This window comes from Sceloporus undulatus, chromosome 3 (assembly GCF_019175285.1).
Source record: "Sceloporus undulatus isolate JIND9_A2432 ecotype Alabama chromosome 3, SceUnd_v1.1, whole genome shotgun sequence".
In the NCBI taxonomy this organism is placed as follows: Eukaryota; Metazoa; Chordata; class Lepidosauria; order Squamata; family Phrynosomatidae; genus Sceloporus; species Sceloporus undulatus.
The window spans coordinates 153,238,387-153,257,897 of record NC_056524.1 but is presented as its reverse complement, the minus strand read 5'-3'; the positions used below and the strand labels follow the sequence as shown (position 1 = coordinate 153,257,897).

General features: G+C 40.0%; 1 protein-coding gene across 2 annotated transcripts in view; it reads left to right on the top strand.

Moving 5' to 3' along the window:
* The window catches only part of POLR3A (RNA polymerase III subunit A), a 46,248-nt gene extending 30,117 nt beyond the window's left edge, over positions 1-16,131 (top strand). For both annotated transcript variants that reach the window (XM_042459890.1, XM_042459889.1), the window contains 10 exons: positions 1,064-1,150; positions 3,272-3,354; positions 8,008-8,178; positions 9,085-9,178; positions 9,343-9,435; positions 11,240-11,404; positions 12,261-12,425; positions 12,854-12,985; positions 15,005-15,137; positions 15,370-16,131. In XM_042459890.1, the coding sequence (XP_042315824.1) occupies positions 1,064-1,150; positions 3,272-3,354; positions 8,008-8,178; positions 9,085-9,178; positions 9,343-9,435; positions 11,240-11,404; positions 12,261-12,425; positions 12,854-12,985; positions 15,005-15,137; positions 15,370-15,518 (1,272 nt within the window). In that variant the 3' untranslated portion in view covers positions 15,519-16,131. The remainder of the gene's footprint in view (positions 1-1,063; positions 1,151-3,271; positions 3,355-8,007; positions 8,179-9,084; positions 9,179-9,342; positions 9,436-11,239; positions 11,405-12,260; positions 12,426-12,853; positions 12,986-15,004; positions 15,138-15,369) is intronic.
* The last annotated feature ends 3,380 nt before the right edge of the window (positions 16,132-19,511 follow it).

The following is a 19,511-nucleotide window of genomic DNA, read 5'->3' as shown; positions in this document are numbered from 1 at the left end:
AGACCTGGGCTGTGATTTCTTGGCTGTCTGTTTTGCCCCAGTGTTTTAAAAGCAGGTTTTTTTATAATTAAAATAGTACCCAACGTCAGAATTGTTTTTAAGGGCCAACTGTCATATAAAATAGTGCACCCTTTACTGCCTGCTAGAAGCTCAATGGGAACAGAGTCAGACTGTTTTGCCTTTCAGGGAAGTTCCACAACTGAGATGCAGCTACCAAGAAAGGCTTGTGTCATGTTCTTGAAAGCTAAGAGACAAAAACTTAGAAGTTCATCTGACCTAGCATCTTGCCCGCTGTTGCTTCTAGTAGATAGTAGGCAGTGAAGATCCTGGAAAATGATTTTTCTAGGACTACATCAAATCCCCTAGTTAGCAAGCTTGGATGTATTAACATTAAAGTCTTGAAACCAAATGCTAGAGGCTGGGGTGATCCAACAAATTGATTGGCAACAAGTTCGAGGCAGGCAAAATAATGTACTTTCCAACAGTATTAATATGTGGATTATTCTGCTTCTGCATTGTGAGCTGAAGGCCACTCACTTAGATAGTTTTGGAAGGGGATTTGAGAAATCTATCATCATTTACTAGTCATGATGACAACATATAGCCTCTAGATTCTAAAACAGTGTGCCACTGCATCTGAGCTTGGAAAAGTTACTTTTTGGATTACAAGTTCAGACACTCTTTTCTGAATTTCATGTACCTGGGTTTTTTCACACTGCGAATGTAGATCCTTAGAATTCTGAATGTTCAGAGAGATTTTGCCATATGAGAAGTACTGCAATACCTCAGCCCTCATCACCATTGTGAGTTGTATTTACAAGCAAAAGATCACTAAGAAGCTAGTGAATAGAACATTTGTATTCATTTTATTTCTCCTTGGCAGGTAGTTATTTCACGGCTGCATTTCTGTTTCCCTCCAAAATATGTTAAATTAGCTACTACTGCATGGAGTGCACTCTTTAAGAGACCCATTCTGCTCTTTATTGCCAGAAGTACTGTTTGATGTGTACGGCTGCAGAAATAGGAAGCGTAACCTTAAAATGTGTATATTTTTTTGTTTCAGGAAATTAAAAAATTCATCAAAAACATGTCTGAAAAAATCAAGAAAACCAGAGACAAGTATGGCATTAATGACAATGGCACAACAGAGGTAATGTATGCTAGAAGATCTGCAGTAATTCCATCCCTTGTTCTTGTTAATTGGCATAAAGTCAGCTTTAACTTATGGCCATCCCATGAATGATAGATTTCCAAGTCACTCTATTCTCAACAGCCATGCTCAGGTCTTACAAACTATGGGACATGACTTCTTTGATTTTATCTTAAATGCAGTCATCTTCTCTACCTGCTGACCTCTGTATTTCCAGACATTAGTGTCTTTTCTAATGAGTCCTGTTTTCTCATGATACTGTATAGCCGACAGTCTCTCTCTCTCTCTCTCTCTCTATATATATATATATATATACATATATATATATGACAGTCTCAGTTATATCTTCTATGCTTCTAGGAAAAGTTTGGACTTGATTTGATCTAGGACCTATTTATTTGTCTTTTAGCAAATATTTCAAATGAGTTCATTTTATTGCTGTCTATTTTCTTCCCCATGCAGCTCTCACAACCATACAAAGAAATGGGAAATTTGATGGCATGGACATTCCTAACTTTAGTATTCAGTGATATATCTTTACGCTTAGGATCTCATTTAGTTCTTTCTAGTTCCTTCATAGCTGCCCTTCCAAGTCCTAATCATCTGACTTCTTGACTGTAGTCTCTGTTCTGATTAATGACTGAGCCAAGGGATGGAAAATTATTTTAATATTTTCATCATCTATTTTAAAGTTATGTAAATAATAATAAAATATTTTTTTAAATTTCTATCCTGCTTTTTGCCAGGCAATCAAAGCAGCGTACAACAAGTTAAAATGCGTCCATATATACATAATGCCCCCCTTAAAACAGGATTAAACAGTATAAGATTAAAACTGCATATTAAAATCCGACTAATCCAAATCGTCTGTGATCATTATTTTTGTTTTCTTACTATTCATCTGTAAACCTGTCTTTGCACTTTCTTCCCTGACATACTTTAGTAATCATTCCAAGTCTTTGCAACTTTCTGCTAGTAGTATAGCGTCATCTGCATATCTTAAATTGCTGATGCTCCTTCTTCCATTCACACCTCCTCCTTCAGAGTCTAATCCTTGTTTATATATATATTATACTGAGCATACAGGTTAAAAAGATATGATGATAAAATACAGTCAGCTCTTTGCATCCACAGGGGTTCTATTTCAGGCACCCCGCAGACAGCAAAATCTGCAGGACCTCAAATCCCATTGTTTCCAGTGGTGGCGTGATGCATGCATGACCGCGTACACACTACGCCATTGAGGAGAACGAGACGGGGCCATCCGTGGATGCTCAAATCCACAGATGGCAAGCCAACGGAAGAAGAGAGCCAACTGTATAGCCTTGCATGACCCACTTGCCAGTTAGAATCCATTCTGTTTCCCCCTATTCTATCCTGACAGTAGACTCTTGTCCTGCTTATGGGATATGCATCAGGACAATAAAACGTTATAGCACACCTATTTCTTTAAGAGTTTTTCATGTGCTATACAAACAAAGGCTTTGCTATAATCTATAAAGTACAGACTGATTTTCCCCCCATTATCCAATGTATGTTTGCAATATGATCCCTAGTTCCTCTTCTTTTCCTGAAACCAGCTCAGACACCTGGTGCCACAACAAGCTAGAAATCCCAGGATTCCATAGCATTGAGTCATGACAGTTAAAAAAGCGTCAAACTGCATTAATTCTGCAGTGTGGCAGTAGCCTTCATCTCCACCAGGAGGAAATTCCTAAGCCAGATAGCATTATCAAGAAGGCTTTGCCTAACCATATTTTCATAACCTGCCTTGTTCTTTAAGCATAATTTATTAAACAGGACCCCAGGTTCAGACATCAGAAAGAATTGCACTTTGGTTAAAGGCAAGCAAAAAGTGTTCCTTCCCTGCTCCGTAGTTGTGAGGGCAGGGAAGTGGGGACTAGGCTAAGCCATCATTTGCATAGTGGGAAACCATGGTTTCCCATTGCATCAGAGCCAGGCTGCGGTTTGATGCAGTTGTGTTCATGCTGTCTAGAAAAGTAGAGTGGGAATAGATCCCAATATGACACATTATCATTGGACAGTATGTAGTGAATACATGATCAGTTGGCTAATCATTGAAATAACTCCTAATAGTGTTTGTTTTTTTAATTGGTTTAGCCCTATGTTTTATATCAGTTGGACCGGATTACTCCCACCCAGCTAGAGAAGTTTCTGGAGACCTGTAGAGAGAAGTATATGAGGTATGAAGTTTTCTATTAATTCTATTTTTAGCATTAGCATCCTCTGCTGAGATTAGCAGTGATGAGACTTAAGAACATTGGATTTAAGTGAATATTAATTGTATGTAAAATCCCCCCTCCAGTACCATTGTGGAAGTCAGTTTCACTCCCCAGTGCCCTTGTGGAATGGTTATTTGGGTTGACCTCCCCCGCCAGTCCAGTCTAAATGTTCTAACTCAACTTGATCTGAAAGGAAGGCACCTTTATTTCTGAAATTATTTTTCTTATTCTACTTTTTTGTTTGAACGCAAAGCCTTTAAAAAAAAAATACTGAAAGATAGGCGCACTAGTCTTGAGGCTGTTGCTGCTTTGTGAGTTGATTTGTTTTTACAGAGAGCTTGTCCATATTGTGCTGTAGGATGGTTTCACTGGGATTTAAGTGAGGTTGACAGCTGACCTCTGATCCTCTACTTTCATCATTGCATAAGGTCTTTTGGTAAACATATTGTTCCTAGGACTCTGTGCATCTTTGAGCCCCAGCTTTGCCCTGCTATGTGTGGCCGGTTAATGGATGTTTATTTAAAAATTGTTTGCTGCTGACCAGTTTAGCTGAGATCATTTAACCTGTATACTGTATAAGATAAAAGGGCTGATGAGTGTTACGTTCATTTTGGTATTTGCATTGTGGGCTGGGACAGTGTCTTTGGCAGGAGCATCAGCTAAGACTCACTTACCAAATTGACCTGAGTAAATATAATAAAAGGCATCTCTTTCTGTTTGTGTGTGTGTGTGTGTGTGTGTGTGTGTGTGATGTGGCTTATAGCTTTCTCTTTCTCTTTATTGTTGCCATTTGCTGTCAAATGGTTGACTTATTTTTATTATGGGAGGGGAAATATTTCACTAAGTGTGGGCAGCCTTTGCAAGCATTTCAGAATGGGGTAAATGTTAAAGGAGACTCTGATTCATCATCTTAACAGAAAAGAAGCATGGGTGTGGCTAAGGAGAACCTTCAGTATGCCAACGCAATATTTTCACTCATTTCCTCTTAGATCTATAACTTTATCCATAGCCAGTGTAGTTTGTTATTATTTGTGCCAGCTGGATATATAATATAAAAGGTGAATCTCTAATATGAGTATGCAGTACTCTTTCTTTTCCTCAGTACAACTACTGTATATACTCATGTATAAGTCTAGAAATGTTACTCAAAAAATTGACCCCCAAAAACTCAATTTACTTATCCATGGGCCAATATAAGTACGGTACTTTAACTCTTATTTTTTTAAAAAGGAACCATCCCCTGGTGAAAGGAAAGAGAGCAATTTGTCCTGAAAGCACTGACCCCTTCTACTCTCTCATCCATCCAGCCTTTAGTATAAGCACAAAGTTATGTCTGCTGAAATTTTGTAAGTTCTTTGGCATTGTCTCCTTTGCTTCTTCCTCTAGATCCTTTGTAATGTGTTCCGAAGTTTTACCCTCGACTTATCCATGAGTCATATCAAAATCAATGATGTTGGCCCCAAAACTTGCCCTCAAGTTATACATAACTTATAGTCGAGTATATATGGTAATAAGTGAGCCAGGGTAGTATAGTGGTTTGAGTGTTGGATTATGACTGGAGACCAAAGATGAAATCTCCACTTGGCCATGGAAACACACCGAGTGACCTTGGGCAAATCACAGTCTGAATTTCAGGAGATTATCAGATGGGGAAAAAGCTGGGAGTAAAAGGCATACTTCCGGCATAATTGCGCGACCACACTGATTTTCAGACGACATCACATTCATCTGGAACTTATCCCATGAAGATCCAGGAATGCTCCAGCAACAAACCTCCCCGTGAATGGTTTGTTGCTGAAGCATTCCTGGATCTTCACAGGATAAATCCTGGATGAGCACCATTTGTCTGAAAACAGTTATGCTGCGAGTATGCATTTTACTCCTGACTCCCCCCCCCCCCCCGTCTGATAATCTCCTCAGAGAGGAGCAAAGGCAAACCCTCTCTGAACAAATCATGCCAACAAAACCATACTATAGGTTCACCTTAAGTTTCTGTAAGTCAGGAACAATTTGAGGGTACCTAGCAATAACAAACAACCAATATGTAAATTGTAGATAAATATCCAGGTGATTGGGTATAGCACCCATGTGCAAAGGATACCCATAGAGTCAGCAGAGGCCTGTTTCCCACACTCTCAAATACGCAGATATGCATAGGCTGAGCAAGAGGCCTTAGAAGAATTTGGAGCCATATAGTTCACAGCTTAAGCATTTTTCCCTTCTGCAGCTTTGCATAAGAGGAAAAGGGAGCAAGGCTCCTTCAATTATGCTCTCCGGTCCTAAGTAACCCTAATTCCATCCCTCTTGAAACAGAATAGCAGCCACTGATCCTGAAAGTTAACAGAAGGAGCAAATGCACCTGCAGGAGAGGAAGATACCAGTTTAATTTCATCTGACCCATTTGTATTGTATATTTCCTTGGTTAATCACCTTGGATACTTTGGTTGCATAAGAAAGGTGGAATATAAGAACACTGAATGGCTCCTCACTCTTCCTGCATGGGGAGGGCAAGACTCCACTGAATCTACTATAGACCTCTGTGCACAGGTGCTGTGTATATATATGTTGTACATACTATAACAAATAAGGAAGACAAAAGTAAAATTATTATCTGTATAAATACCTCATAGCCCTAATTATTATTCCTAAGCCTTTAGCTATTTATCCTTAGTTCAGCACAGTCGAGGAAAGTAAATGATTCAGCAGAATTGTTCATCCAGAATAGTAATACGCAGCCAAGAGTATTCTAGGTTGCTGTTTTAATCATCTTCTAGCCAGTACAGTGGTACCCCGGGATACGAATGCGCCGGGTTACGAATTTTTCGGGATACGAAAAAATCCCATAGGGATTTATTGCTTCGGCTTACGAAGGTTTCTTCGGGTTACGAAAAAACCGCGGCGCTATTTTCCGCCACCGGAGGGCAGCAGAGAGCTATTTTTCCATTAGCGCCTATGGGAATTCGGCTTACGAAGGTATTTCGGGTTACGAAATTAACCGCGGAACGAATTAATTTCGTAACCCGGGGTACCACTGTAACTGTTTGTGATAAGCTGGGACACCTCAGGTGGAAGGAGGAAGGTTGTTCCGAGAAGGGAGAGGCACCGACAGACGTCCCAAGAGGCCAAGGACTACAAAGACCAGAAACCTTGGGGGGAAAGGATAGCGAGGTGGGGCCTAGGAGGGAGGAGGCCCAAGATAAAAAGTGCAAGGGCGAGGCGGTCGAGGAGTAGGGCGTTGGCAGAAGAAGTGACAGAGAGGCGGACAGTGCAAGGGAGAGAGGAGGGCACTGGCAAAACTGAAGTGGACAACTGGCTCATATGGAGATGTCAAGAAAGAAAAAGCATCTTGAACTATGATTTGTGCTTTCAAAAAGAGGGTTGCACTTCAGAACATTTGGAAATAATATATCTGCTAGGAGTCTCACAAATCTGAGCAGGAGGGTTTTAAACTGGGTAACTTGGGGGAGGGGGAAGGAGACAGTATTTCTGGGCAGGGGGATAAGGTACTGGAGACAATAGCCTTACAATACAGGGGAAATTGGTCCAGTACTACAAGAACCCAACAGTAAGCAGGAAACACCAGCAAGGAATCAGCTGGAGAGAATGACTCATGGTCTAAGTTGTCTACATTAATGAACAGAGCTTGGGGAATACACAAGAGGAACTGGAAGTCTTAACACAGGATGGCAAATATGATTTAATAGGCATCACTGACACCTGGTGGGATATGCCTCATGAATTGAGCATAGTAATGGAAGGGTATAGCCTATAGAGAGGAGAGGAGGAGGAGGAGCATTATATGTCAAGGATGAGTATACCTAACAAGAGATCCATTACTTAAAACATGAAAAACAGGTTGAGAGCTTTTGGATAAAAATTAAAGGGGAGGGAAACATCAGTGACAGGATAGCTATCTTTAAATATCTGAAGGGATGTCATGTAGAAGATGGAGCAAGCTTGTTTTCTGCTGAGTAAGACATGAGCTAATAGATTCAAATTATAAGAAAAAATATTCCACTTAGACATTAGGAAAAACTTCCTGAAAGTAAGAGCTGTTGAATAGTTAAATAGACTATGTCAAAAGGTAGTAGACCCTTATTGGAAAGGTTAGATGGCTATTTTTCTGGAGTCCTTCAATCATATGTTCTTGCATGGCAAGGAGTAGGACCAGATAACCCTTAGAGTTTCTTCCAGTTCTGTAAAAGATTCCTGGACCCCACACAGCTTCTTGTCTCTCATCAGGATTCAAAGCAAAATGAGGAATTATTCAAAGTAGTTTAAAGTATATATATTATGAGAGAGAAAATAAAAACTTTTTTTATTAGTATGCAAGTAAACAAAATTAATTATTCTCAGGTCATGGTGCACAGTTTTCTGTTGTAGTGTATACATAGCCCTGGCTACACTTTCTGATCAGCAGGTTTTTGTGATAGCCTCAAACTAATAACGACAGAGCCAAAGCTGAGCCATTTTGTTTTATTTTTTTATCTAGTAGAAAGAGTGTGTGTCTTGGTCCTTACAGATCTGTTTTCATTCAGCCATGTACTCTCCAAGTGAACTAACAGTAGATGTGAAATAAATAAATACCAATGTTTCCTTGATTTTACAACCTAGGGCACAGATGGAGCCTGGCTCAGCAGTGGGAGCTCTGTGTGCTCAGAGTATTGGTGAGCCTGGCACACAAATGACGCTGAAAACATTCCATTTTGCTGGTGTTGCTTCAATGAACATTACTCTAGGAGTACCAAGGATCAAAGAGATCATCAATGCCTCCAAAGCAATCAGGTACTCTAACCAGATTTTCTTACCAGTTTTATTGTTCAATAGAAAATTGGACTAGAATAGGTGGGCAGGCTGTATCTTTCTGTCAACATGCTAGTTACAGAATTGAGGCTTATCTAGTAGTTAAAGTTGAGTCACTTTCTTCTTGTAGTTACTCTGATTTGAACATTATTTAATCTTTTGATCTGGTCAAAAGGATTTCCTAGTGACTCATACTTTCAGATTATAAATGTAAAATTTCTGTTGACTGCTGTTACCCATTTTATTGACTGACTGATCTGTTGATTGACCTAGGACTCAAACTGGCTTACAACATTAATTAAAACAATACAAGTAAAATCCAGTAAGATATAACAACATAACATTAAAACGCATTTGCTTTGTGTATTTATTTGCTTACTAAACTGGTCTTGGTGTGGCTTAGTTCTGAGTAGACGTGTATTGAATTGCACTATAAATATATTTGGTAGGTGCCTCATCACTCTTTCCTCTAATCTTCCTGCTTGAGATCACATATGTCCTGCTTCTGGGTCCATGTTGTAAACCAAATTAAAATGGAACCATTCATACAAGCTGTTATACATGGATCATAAAGCATTTCTACAATGTCCTTCCAGCTTCAGATAAGACCAGAAGAAACTAATTCTGTAAACTGTTTGATTTCCTTTGGATGCTTCTTACTGAAAAGTGGCACATTTCAGTAACCTACTGGTTGATTACAGACCCACAATTTTTATACGGTTTTTTTAGACTTTGGACATATGATCAGCATATGTTGGTTTGCATCACACCTAGTTCTTAGGTACTAAAATTACTATAAATATTATTAATAATGTGAGTTTGTATGGGTATATAGTGATAATAAGCTGGAAAGCTTATTTCATCCATGCTTCTGCTGTTTATTTGCAGTACACCAATTATCACAGCACACCTTGACAGAGATGATGATCCAGACTTTGCTCGTTTGGTTAAAGGAAGAATAGAGAAGACGCTATTGGGAGAGGTAAGCTGTGCCTTCCTGTTGCTTAATGTGCATGTTTTAAATTATCTTATGTTTGTTCTTCTGTTCTGCTGTGATGCTTATCCCAAAATGACCATTGCCAGATTTCTTTTTCTGTCTCTTTCTCTCCTCACACAGATACACTATATTTTATTATTTATTTGCAGATTTCGGAGTATATTGAAGAAGTTTTTCTTCCTGATGACTGCTTTATTTTGGTCAAACTTTCTTTAGAACGGATTAGATTACTGAGGCTGGAAGTGAGTATGTTCACCTTCTAAAACATTGAAAAATAGATTTTTCCCTATGGTATGTTTTCAGACATGATAAATGCTGAACAGTGCAATCTTATGTTTGTCTACTATGTATGTGCAGAAAGTGCAGCTCACGGGCTATTCATGGCTACACTATTGTTTTGTGTCCCTTCTCAAAGTTTCCAAAAAGTCTGGAGGAAAGATTTGTCTCCTAATGCCCCTCAAGTTCCTGGATCCCTTCATTTGGGGAAAAAAAATCTCTCTGGAGGCTAAAGCCTGACAAAATTGTCTTCCAATATCTCCTATATATGTTGGGGCAAAATATTTTGCTGGGGAGGGGGCAGAGGAGAAGTGTGCCTACAACTGGACACGACTTAACAATCTTCTTAAAGGAGAAACCTTTACTTTTCCTTTACAATAATTGTGGTGGTGTTCACTTTCCTCCCTCTGTGTATTTCCATCTGGAATTTTAGTACCATATGGGTTCTGTGTGATAAACTATCTTGAATTCTGTATTTAATTTTTCTGAGAGATTTTCTTGATCTATTTACCTTCACCTTATGTTTTGTTGTGATTTACCTTTCCTCTCTATTTTTGTAATCTAAATAATTGAGAGAATGAGAGAGGGAGAGAATGGAGCTAGGTATTACTGTGAGGTGAGGATATGCCATATTTTCAGCCAGATGTAACCCTAATCCAAGTACCATTCCACATGTTATGCAGTATAAGGCAATCAGATTTCTGTTTTGTACTACTTCAGACTGAAGATGAGTGTATATGTATGTGGCATATATTATATGGGTTATAATTATTTGCCCATTTTGCATAATGTTTGAGTCAGCATACCAGCTTGCTCCCTTTAGTCCTCCTAATAACCCTTTAGTAGTCTTTACCTAAGTGAAAATAAAAGAAGGCTTTGAACCAGTGTTTCTGACCCCTGCATCACTGTACCACACTAGCTCTCACAATTCTTGCCAGATCAAATTAGAATTGCTGTCTTCTGATACATTTCCTTATTGGGCTAAATCAATACATGGAGCAGAATAAAATGGTATAATCCTGAAGCAATAATATGGCCTGTAGCTCCTCAACTATAGATTGAGATATAGTTGTTTTTATGGAAGGGAGAATTCAAAAATCTCACTGTATATAATGAAATTAGCATTTAAGGAAGAAAGGTTGACAGATCTCCATTCCTCACGTGTGATGAAGGAGGCCAAGTCCATGAAAGCGTATTTCAAATAAAACTTGTTTGTCTTTAAGTTGCCATAAGACTCTTTGCTTTTAAAGCAAAAAGTAGACATGGCTACACCATTATTACCCTTTGAAAATCTTCTTCTGTGTATGATGTGCTGAAATACTTGTTTGTTTGTTTGTTTTTTAACCAATGAGACAACTCAGTTAACATGATACCCCCAAATCCACTTCACATAAGAATTCCAGTTACCTTAATTCTAGTAATACGCAGATTTACTTGTACACCTGACAATAGTGATGTAGAATAAGTGAGAAATGCAGAGACACTTATTCTGTCCAAAGCCTTGTAAAACCCAAAGCCTTCTTCAATGTTTGTTGACACCAAAATATGTCTCAATCTTGAATATATCTGGGGCTCCTGGACAGTAGCAATTTGAGCATTTGAACAGAGTGTAATCTGAATGTCAGAATATCATCTTGTGAAGGTGGCCATTGAAACAGTTCGCCAAATTAGCATGTTGGATACCTTGTAGAATCAAAATCATATGCTTACAGAACTGGACACAGTGTCAAAAGAATTATGCAAAATCCAAAATGACATGTTCTGCCACAGGTTAATGCCGAGACTGTGCGGTATTCTATTTGCGTCTCAAAGCTGAGGGTGAAGCCTGGGGATGTGGCTGTCCATGGTGAGGCTGTTGTGTGTATTACTCCTCGAGAAAACAGCAAGAGCTCCATGTACTATGTCTTGCAGTCCCTGAAGGAAGATCTACCAAAGGTAATAAGGATACTTTGCCTTCTGTGTGTGTTGCCTGACAATAAATGCTGCACAGCAAAGTGCAGCTTTCAGTATATTTCTTTGGTTAGTATGAAAAGCTGAATGTCTAAAAAATCTCTGTAGGAAAGAGAGTAGAGCAGATTAAGAAATGGGATCTTGAGGGGATTCAGGGCAGAGGGAAATATAGGAGTGAAGACATTTGAGTGTGACGCACAGAGGAGTGGGAAGCATGGAAAGAGGGGAGAGCATAGGAACTTAGAAGAGGAAGAAACCCAGAAGTAGAGATTTGAAGTGGCTTGATGTAGCCAGTTCTCTGTGAAAGTAAGTCCAATTGATTTACCTTCCTTTCTAGCCATGAAAGGAAATAACAGAGATTAAATAGGGCAAGTGCTGTATTGAAATATAAATTGATAGCCTTTTGCAGAGAGTAGGACATCTGTGGAAGCTTCCTTTGAGGCCTGCCCTACCCATGATCTTGCTGTTGCTGCTACTATCATCTCCACACAGGGCACACAAGGTGGATCAGTTCTGCACATCCTAACAAAGCAGTTTCTTTGCAGCTGTAGCCAAGATAGAATGTCATAAAATGCTTCCTGTTTCAGAATGAAGTTTAAATCTTAAATTGTGTAGTCCCCAACTATATGGACTTCTTATCATTGTATATTCTTTCTACTTTCCTTCACATAGATCTTTTGAATTAACAGTAATTTGCATCCATAAGATTTACAGGTTTTCTGTCAGAAGGGGTTTTGTTAGTGTGAATTTACTGCAAGTAATCATTCCACTGTACCTCATTCAACATTTGCCATATCTTCTATGATTTTAAGCATCCTTTTATTTCTTTTCAAACATAAAGGTGGTTGTGCAAGGTATCCCAGAAGTAGCTCGTGCTGTCATTCATATTGATGAGCAGAGTGGGAAGGAGAAATATAAATTGCTGGTAGAAGGTGACAACTTGCGAGCTGTCATGGCCACACATGGCGTCAAAGGAACAAGGACTACTTCCAACAACACTTATGAGGTAATTATGTCCCGGTATTGTAAAGTGTTTAAGAGATGGACCTAGATATGTTGAGCTCCTTGATTTAAACCTTACCATGAACTCACTAGGTCGTCTAAAACATATCACTCATCTTACCTTCAGCTCCATCACCAGTTGCAATATGAAATTAATACTTACTTTATTGGAGTGTTTTAAGCATTACAAGAAGGTAGTACAGTGAAGTCCTCTGAACTTGAAATCCATGTATAAAATTTTAAGTGTGACAGTGATTAAAAAGATAATGATATTAAAAAGAAAAATGATATTCCTGAAATGCATTGGTTATAAATTCAAGTTTTGATGACTGGAGAAGGAGAGAAAAGACTGTTTAGAGAAATCATACCTCCACATGGAAGCAAAATAAATACTTTGCCATTTCATTCATTCAGAATAACCTTCTCTTCTAGGTTGAGAAAACTTTGGGCATTGAGGCTGCTCGAACCACCATTATCAATGAGATCCAATACACTATGGTAAATCATGGTATGAGTATTGACCGGAGGCATGTGATGTTGCTGTCTGACTTAATGACATACAAGGTTTGTTTTATTTTAATTTTTTCATGATTGCATGATTTGCTACAACTATATATGACCCCCTTCCCTTGCAAATAGATGCAAACAAAGATGCAAACAAACACCCAGTGTTTTAGCAGCGATACGAGGATTGCTGTGGTATTGGGTTTTTCCCTTTTACCTTCTTTGTAGACAGCTGTGTAGCAGATCCAGTAACTGTATCAATATATTTCTTTCAAGCATGAATTAAAATGTTAGCCTAGCAAGCAAAGATCGGCAAAAAAACATGCTTATGCACAGGGGAAGTAACACTTGCTCAGGCCTGCCCTGTGACTCATCCAGATTCTCTCTGTGAAGCTTCTTTAAATCTGACAAGGTCACGTTAGGTTCAGGTAGGTCACATGATCACATATTCCTTTATATTACAGCGTCACAGTTATTTGTATTGCATGCCAAACCACCAGGTACTGGTAGGGTTTTTTCCAGCTGAGCAGAAGCACAGGCAGTGAGGTTAGTATCTCTTCCATTTCAAGGGAGGACCTGAAAAGAAACTTTTTTCCCTTTCTGAGAGTGAGAGGTCCCCTGCTTCCTTCCTGAGCACTTACTTCAAAGTAGTCCATAGGCCTGTGATTCTAGAGTTTGTTTCTCCTGTTCATCTTCCCCTCCCTAAAACATCCAGTCATGGTGGCCATGGGGGTAGGAATCTTAATGATGACCCCTTCTAGGGATGCTCACAGTATGTCCTTTCACAGTGGCTGTAACCTGCTTTTTTCTTCCCTGTGCACTCCCCCGGGCAATGAAGCAGAGGCAGACAGACAGACAGCTATTGCTTTATCAGACTTACTTTGTCTTCATGTTGTGGATTGGCAGGAGTCAACTGCTGCCTGTTGAAGCATATTACAGCCACACCTCCTTATACCTGTTTAGCTCTTAGCCATGGGTAAGAAAACTGGCATAAAGTGACTTATGTCACTTGTTTCCCATGGTCGTGCTTGAGGCTGATAAATGAAATGCTGACTCCATGCCCAAATATCACTCAGTGAAGATATGAAAGAAGGGTATAGGTACCATAGTATTCTCATATATAGTAGCAGGAACCTGGGCTATTTCCCCAGCTAGGACTCTGCTCCTGTGTGCACCTTGAGCAGCAAATCTATGATAATTCCACTAAACCTTCCTCATTGTCCAGCTCCTCTTCTTCCTCAGATTCCCAGTCCTACACTAGTAGCCACAAATACTGGCACAAATGTACAAGGCTCTGTGAATAACAGTTTACTCATTCCACTATGCCTTTGTGCATAAGAGCTATCATCCAAGAGGACTCCAGCATAGCTATTCAGCTGAGTTATTTTCTATTCACCTGCATAGGAAGGGGGTTTGCTTTGGCTATGGGGGTACATAACAACCCCTGTTCCCTTTTTAGTCCACTGTCCTCAATCTTCTATCCCAGACTAAGGATGCTTAGTCTACACTGTGGAAATAATGCAGATTGTGTGTGTTGTGTGCTTTGTGCCTTCAGTTTCTTTCAGACTTGTGGTGACCCTAAGGCAAGCCTATGACAGGGTGTTCTTGGCCAAGTTTGTTCAGAGTGGGTTGCCATTGCCATCCTCTGAGTCTGAAAACGGGTTGCCCAGTGGGTTTCTATGGCTGAGAGAGGATTCAAACCGTGGTCTTCATAGTCCTAGTCCAATGCCCAAATCACTACACCGTGCTGGCTCTCCAGTTTGACATCACTTTAATTGCCATGATTCCATTCTAGAGAATTATGGGGTTTGTAGTTTTATGAGGCACTAGCACTCTTTGGCAGAGACAGCTAAAGACCTTGTAAACTACAAGTCTCCTATAGTAAGGAGTTACAGCACTTAGAGTGGGGTCGAACTTCATTATTTGTACAAATTTAGATGCACCCTGACACACTATTTGTAATAGATCATCTACTTGGCCAGGTTCCTTGAGCTTAGATGACACCTGACCACTGCCAGCAATTGCTTTATGGGCCATTAATAATATTTCTTTTCCCTTGATGTTCTCTTTTTGGACTAGGGTGAAGTTTTGGGTATTACTCGGTTTGGCCTTGCGAAAATGAAGGAAAGTGTATTAATGCTTGCTTCTTTTGAAAAGACAGCAGACCACCTTTTTGATGCAGCATACTTTGGACAGAAAGATTCAGTGTGTGGTAAGTATTCCACTTATAGCTGAATCAAGAGGGATATTTGCCACATTGTACAGTTCAATGCAGACAATGACTGTTTTATATTAGTTTCTAAAACTGCAGTACTGTACAGTGTAACTGTGGGTGGTTTGAGCTCTAAAATTTACAGGCCTCTGCATATTTAGGGGAATTATATACAATGATATAGGGTGGGAAATATGAGGCTTTAATATTATATTTTCTTAATCTTCTGTAGGTGTTTCTGAGTGCATCATTATGGGTATTCCAATGAACATTGGGACTGGACTTTTCAAGCTGCTGCATAAAGCGGATAAGGACCCAAGTCCCCCAAGAAGACCCTTGATTTTTGATAACCCTGATTTCCATATTCCTCTTACTACGTAGCAGCTGGACAGTGCTGAACAATAAGCAGAAGATGTATTTTAAACTGCAGCATATATGCTCTGTGAACAAGGCTAGGAAGCTGGAAAAATGAGAGGTCGTTATGTGCTCAACAGATCCACCAGTGGTTTAAATACACAAACAATGTAGATCAAAATAGGAATCATCAAAAATTTCCTAAGAGAGGACATTTTGCAAAGTGTTAACAGCTACCATAAAAGATGTGGTGGCCTACTCTGTTTTCCAGTTGAACTTCTATCTTGTGGGAGCAGTCAAATGAAGGTAGTACACTAATCCTTTGGGTATTATAATACTAAGAGTTGGGTTGTTTTATTTAACTTGTTACAAGTTCATTTACACCTGGAAAGCCATTCAGAGAGGAAGACACTGCAATCTTTGCTTCCATGCTGGCAGTTTGGAGACTCATGTTTAAGCTAGTAGTTCATCTGATTGGTACTGTTCTCACTCTGTTTTGTAGACATATTTTACAATATAAGACAGGATGTGAATACAGAAGCAAGGATATTTTTTTCCCAAAGTTTAAATTAAAAATTGTACAGCATGGGAAAATTGTCTTTCTTTCACTTGAGAAGGGAATAAAGATGCATTTTCAAAATGCAAGTTTGATTCTTTTACTCTGCTTGAAATTCTTGTAAATATCTTAAAGAAAATTATAACAACTTTAAACGTGTATGCATGCCTGGCATTCACTGAAGAATAAGTGGAAACTAGGTCATTCAGTTGCATTCCATACCTAGATTCATGTTTTACTACTAGTACCTGAATGTACTTCTCAGTAGTATACCAGATCAACTTGGTGGTGAAACAGACCACCCCAAAGGGCAGCTTCACGCTGCCCCGGCTGAGGCTGGATCGGGGCCATGGGAAGCACACATTGCAGCCCAATCCACCTTGAAGGCAGCCAAAAAAAAAAAAGGAGTGGCATAGATCCTCTCCTTTTTCGGCCAACAAAAAGCCAGTTTTTCAATCCCCGCAGCAGCTTGAAGCCGTCTTCAAGGCACTCCGGCAGCATGCGGCATATAAACACCGTGTCGCCAGAGGGTCTTCAGGCCTCCCATGTCTAAACAGCTGGGCAGCATCAAGATGTCTTGGGGGTGTGCTGTGTCTAAATGTCATGCCCCCACATCGCCCGGAAGTTGACTTTACCGGGCCATCTATTTTGGCCCTATGTTAGATCAAAAATACCTAATCTATAAAATGTGCCTTTTTGAAGTCTAGTTGGTACACCACATGCACGATAACCTGAAAGATAGGGCTTGCCAGTAGTGTCACTATGGGGATACGGACCACACTGGGTGACACCACAGAAGGGAGTGGCACCTGATGAGCAACTACCTGCCCTGTGAGGCTTTATTTGCATGTAAAGCCTCGCATGGCAGAAATGGGGGGAGCAGGGCCTTCTCCCTCTCTCACAAGGCTTTAATCATGAGTCAAGCGACATGGGACATGGAGTTGGGAGTGTACCCTTTTGGCTCCACCCCCAAGCCCCACCCATGTCACCAGGTGACAGCCTGGTATGGAATGCCACTTGGACTTCTCCTCCACTGCAAAAGAAGAAAGAAAAGAAAAGAAAATTTGTACCTAATATTGGAAACCAAGGCCTGTTACAGACTGCCAAAATAAAGCTGCTTTGAGTCTCTTTGGAGGTATGCTATTTAAATGATGCATGGGTCCTAAGAGTCCGGAGATCGCACTAAAGCCACACTCCATTCCTAAGCACCGGAGTGCAGCTTTGGTGCAGCTTGCAGATTCTTAGGATGCATGCATTATTTAAATAGCATACCTCCAAAGAGACCCGAAGCAGCTTTATTTTGGCAGTCTGTAACAGGCCCAAGAATCACCTGAACATTAAGTAAAACCACTTAATTCTTCCCTCCTTGTTCTAATAGTGAACCAAAAACACCCACCTTTTTTTCCCTTCAGAGATAGTCAATCTTCTCATGCATTTTTCAAATAGCTTACAGTGCTCAGCATCAAAGACTCAAATCACAAACACACAGAAGACAGTACCATTGAATTCAGTAGACGTCACCACTCAGTAAATTGGTAGGGTAACTACATCAAAGCACCATGGCTAGATTTCCCCCCTTACCTAGCCCGCAGCACTCCATATCTTCTACCCAATATGTATAGCCAGCAGTTACTTGAGAACCATTGGGGATTGCTTTTGGTGTTTTACAAGAAGTGGTTCCTGTCCCTCAGGCTTACAATCTAAAGATATGGCACACAAGAGAAGGTGACAGTAGTGGGAGGGGGATTAAGTCTATTAGAAACTACCTCATCATTCCCTCCATGGCCAGAGCAGAATGGAGGGAAGGCCTTCCATCTTCCTCTGGGCCTAGACATGATGGTTATCAGCTAATTTGATCTTGTGATTGGGATCAAATTGTGCAGTACAATTTATATATCAGTTCAAAAAAAGTGCTACACGTATGTGTGATAAACTTGACATATGTTAACTTTCTAACTATTTCCAACCATTGTGTGAGTCAAACCAATCTATGGGATGCAGGGGCGGGGGAGTAGTTGTGTAAGGCCACCCAGTGAATTAATGGCTAAGAATGGCCTTTCTGCCTCATCACTGGCTTGCTGTGCCACTAGTGGTCTTATTCTTTTATCTGAGGGATGGGAATCATGCAGCCCTCCAGCTGTGGTTGAGCTGCACTTCTTTGCTTTCTCCTCCACTTAGCTAGCTCTCAAGAAAGTTGCAATCCAGCAGCACATGGAGGCATACACAGTTCCTAACCCTGCTTCACACAGTGCAGTCTGAGCATGAGTGGGGAAGTAGGAAAGGTAATCTGGCAAACATTTGCATCCTATCCCAAATCTGCACAGAAATAGTATGTTTAACATCTGCTTTTAGATGGGGGAGCAGGGAGCATATTCAAATGCCAGCTCACTCCATTAGCTGACAATAATGGCCTCTAAATCAGTGCCCTACCTAAGGGAACCACCCTTTTGTTGTGTGAATTAGTACTGGCTCCAGTTAGCAACAGATAACACAAATATTGAGAACAGGTAGTCCTGTGCCACACCTTGAAAGAGTCTTCTTGGTGCATATATGAGTTTGTATTGAGACTTTCTTTTCTAAGAACTCGATAAAGACTGTCCTAATGGAAGCTGAAAGTAGGACATCTCCATTAGAGGGCTTTACCCAACATATTAACATATCTAAGAGTGGTCCTTCATTATATTGTCTCATTACATTGTACTCACTTGAGACTAGCACTCTCTTCTGTGGTTTTTTTCATGCCCAAGTAATGGAAAATCAGTTCAGCTAGCTTACACTGCATCTTTTGTGGTGCAATTTGCATAATTAGCGAACCAGTGCTGTTTCCTAAGGGTCTTTATCCACTGTTAGGATGGATGGATAAATAATTGATGTTCAATAAATAGACAGCATTACACCAATCCTCCATGTCAGTCCAGTAGACACTTTCACACTTACACTGTGCCACAACAAGGCACGTCCCATTCATTAAATAGAATTTGTTTCTGAACACAGGAATCAAAGGAAGAACAGAATTTTACTAGACTACGACAAAAACCTCAAGGGACAATACTCATGTGAACATTTATCATTTCTGGCCACAACATAATTTGTACATCTGGCTGAGCCAACATAGATCTAGTGCCCAGGCCAACATCCACTTTGCTTTTTAGGCAATGCTTTATCATACGTAGGCTCACACTTTCAGCTGCCTCATCATCATGGGAAGAGCTTATTTGTGCCATGGATGAACCAAGGTTCTTCTCTTTTGGGAATGCTTCAAGTAGCCACCCATGGTCAGTGAATCCCCTCAAGCACACCACACATATTGTAATGTGGGTAATGATAATATGTTTTCAGTGATTATGAATTCTAATTATTAATGATACGCCCTACAAAAAAATGGACATAAACCTTCATCTGCCATGTCTGTATTTTGATTGCTGTTGGCTGCCTGGCTTAGAGTTTAAAAAAGATTACAGAGC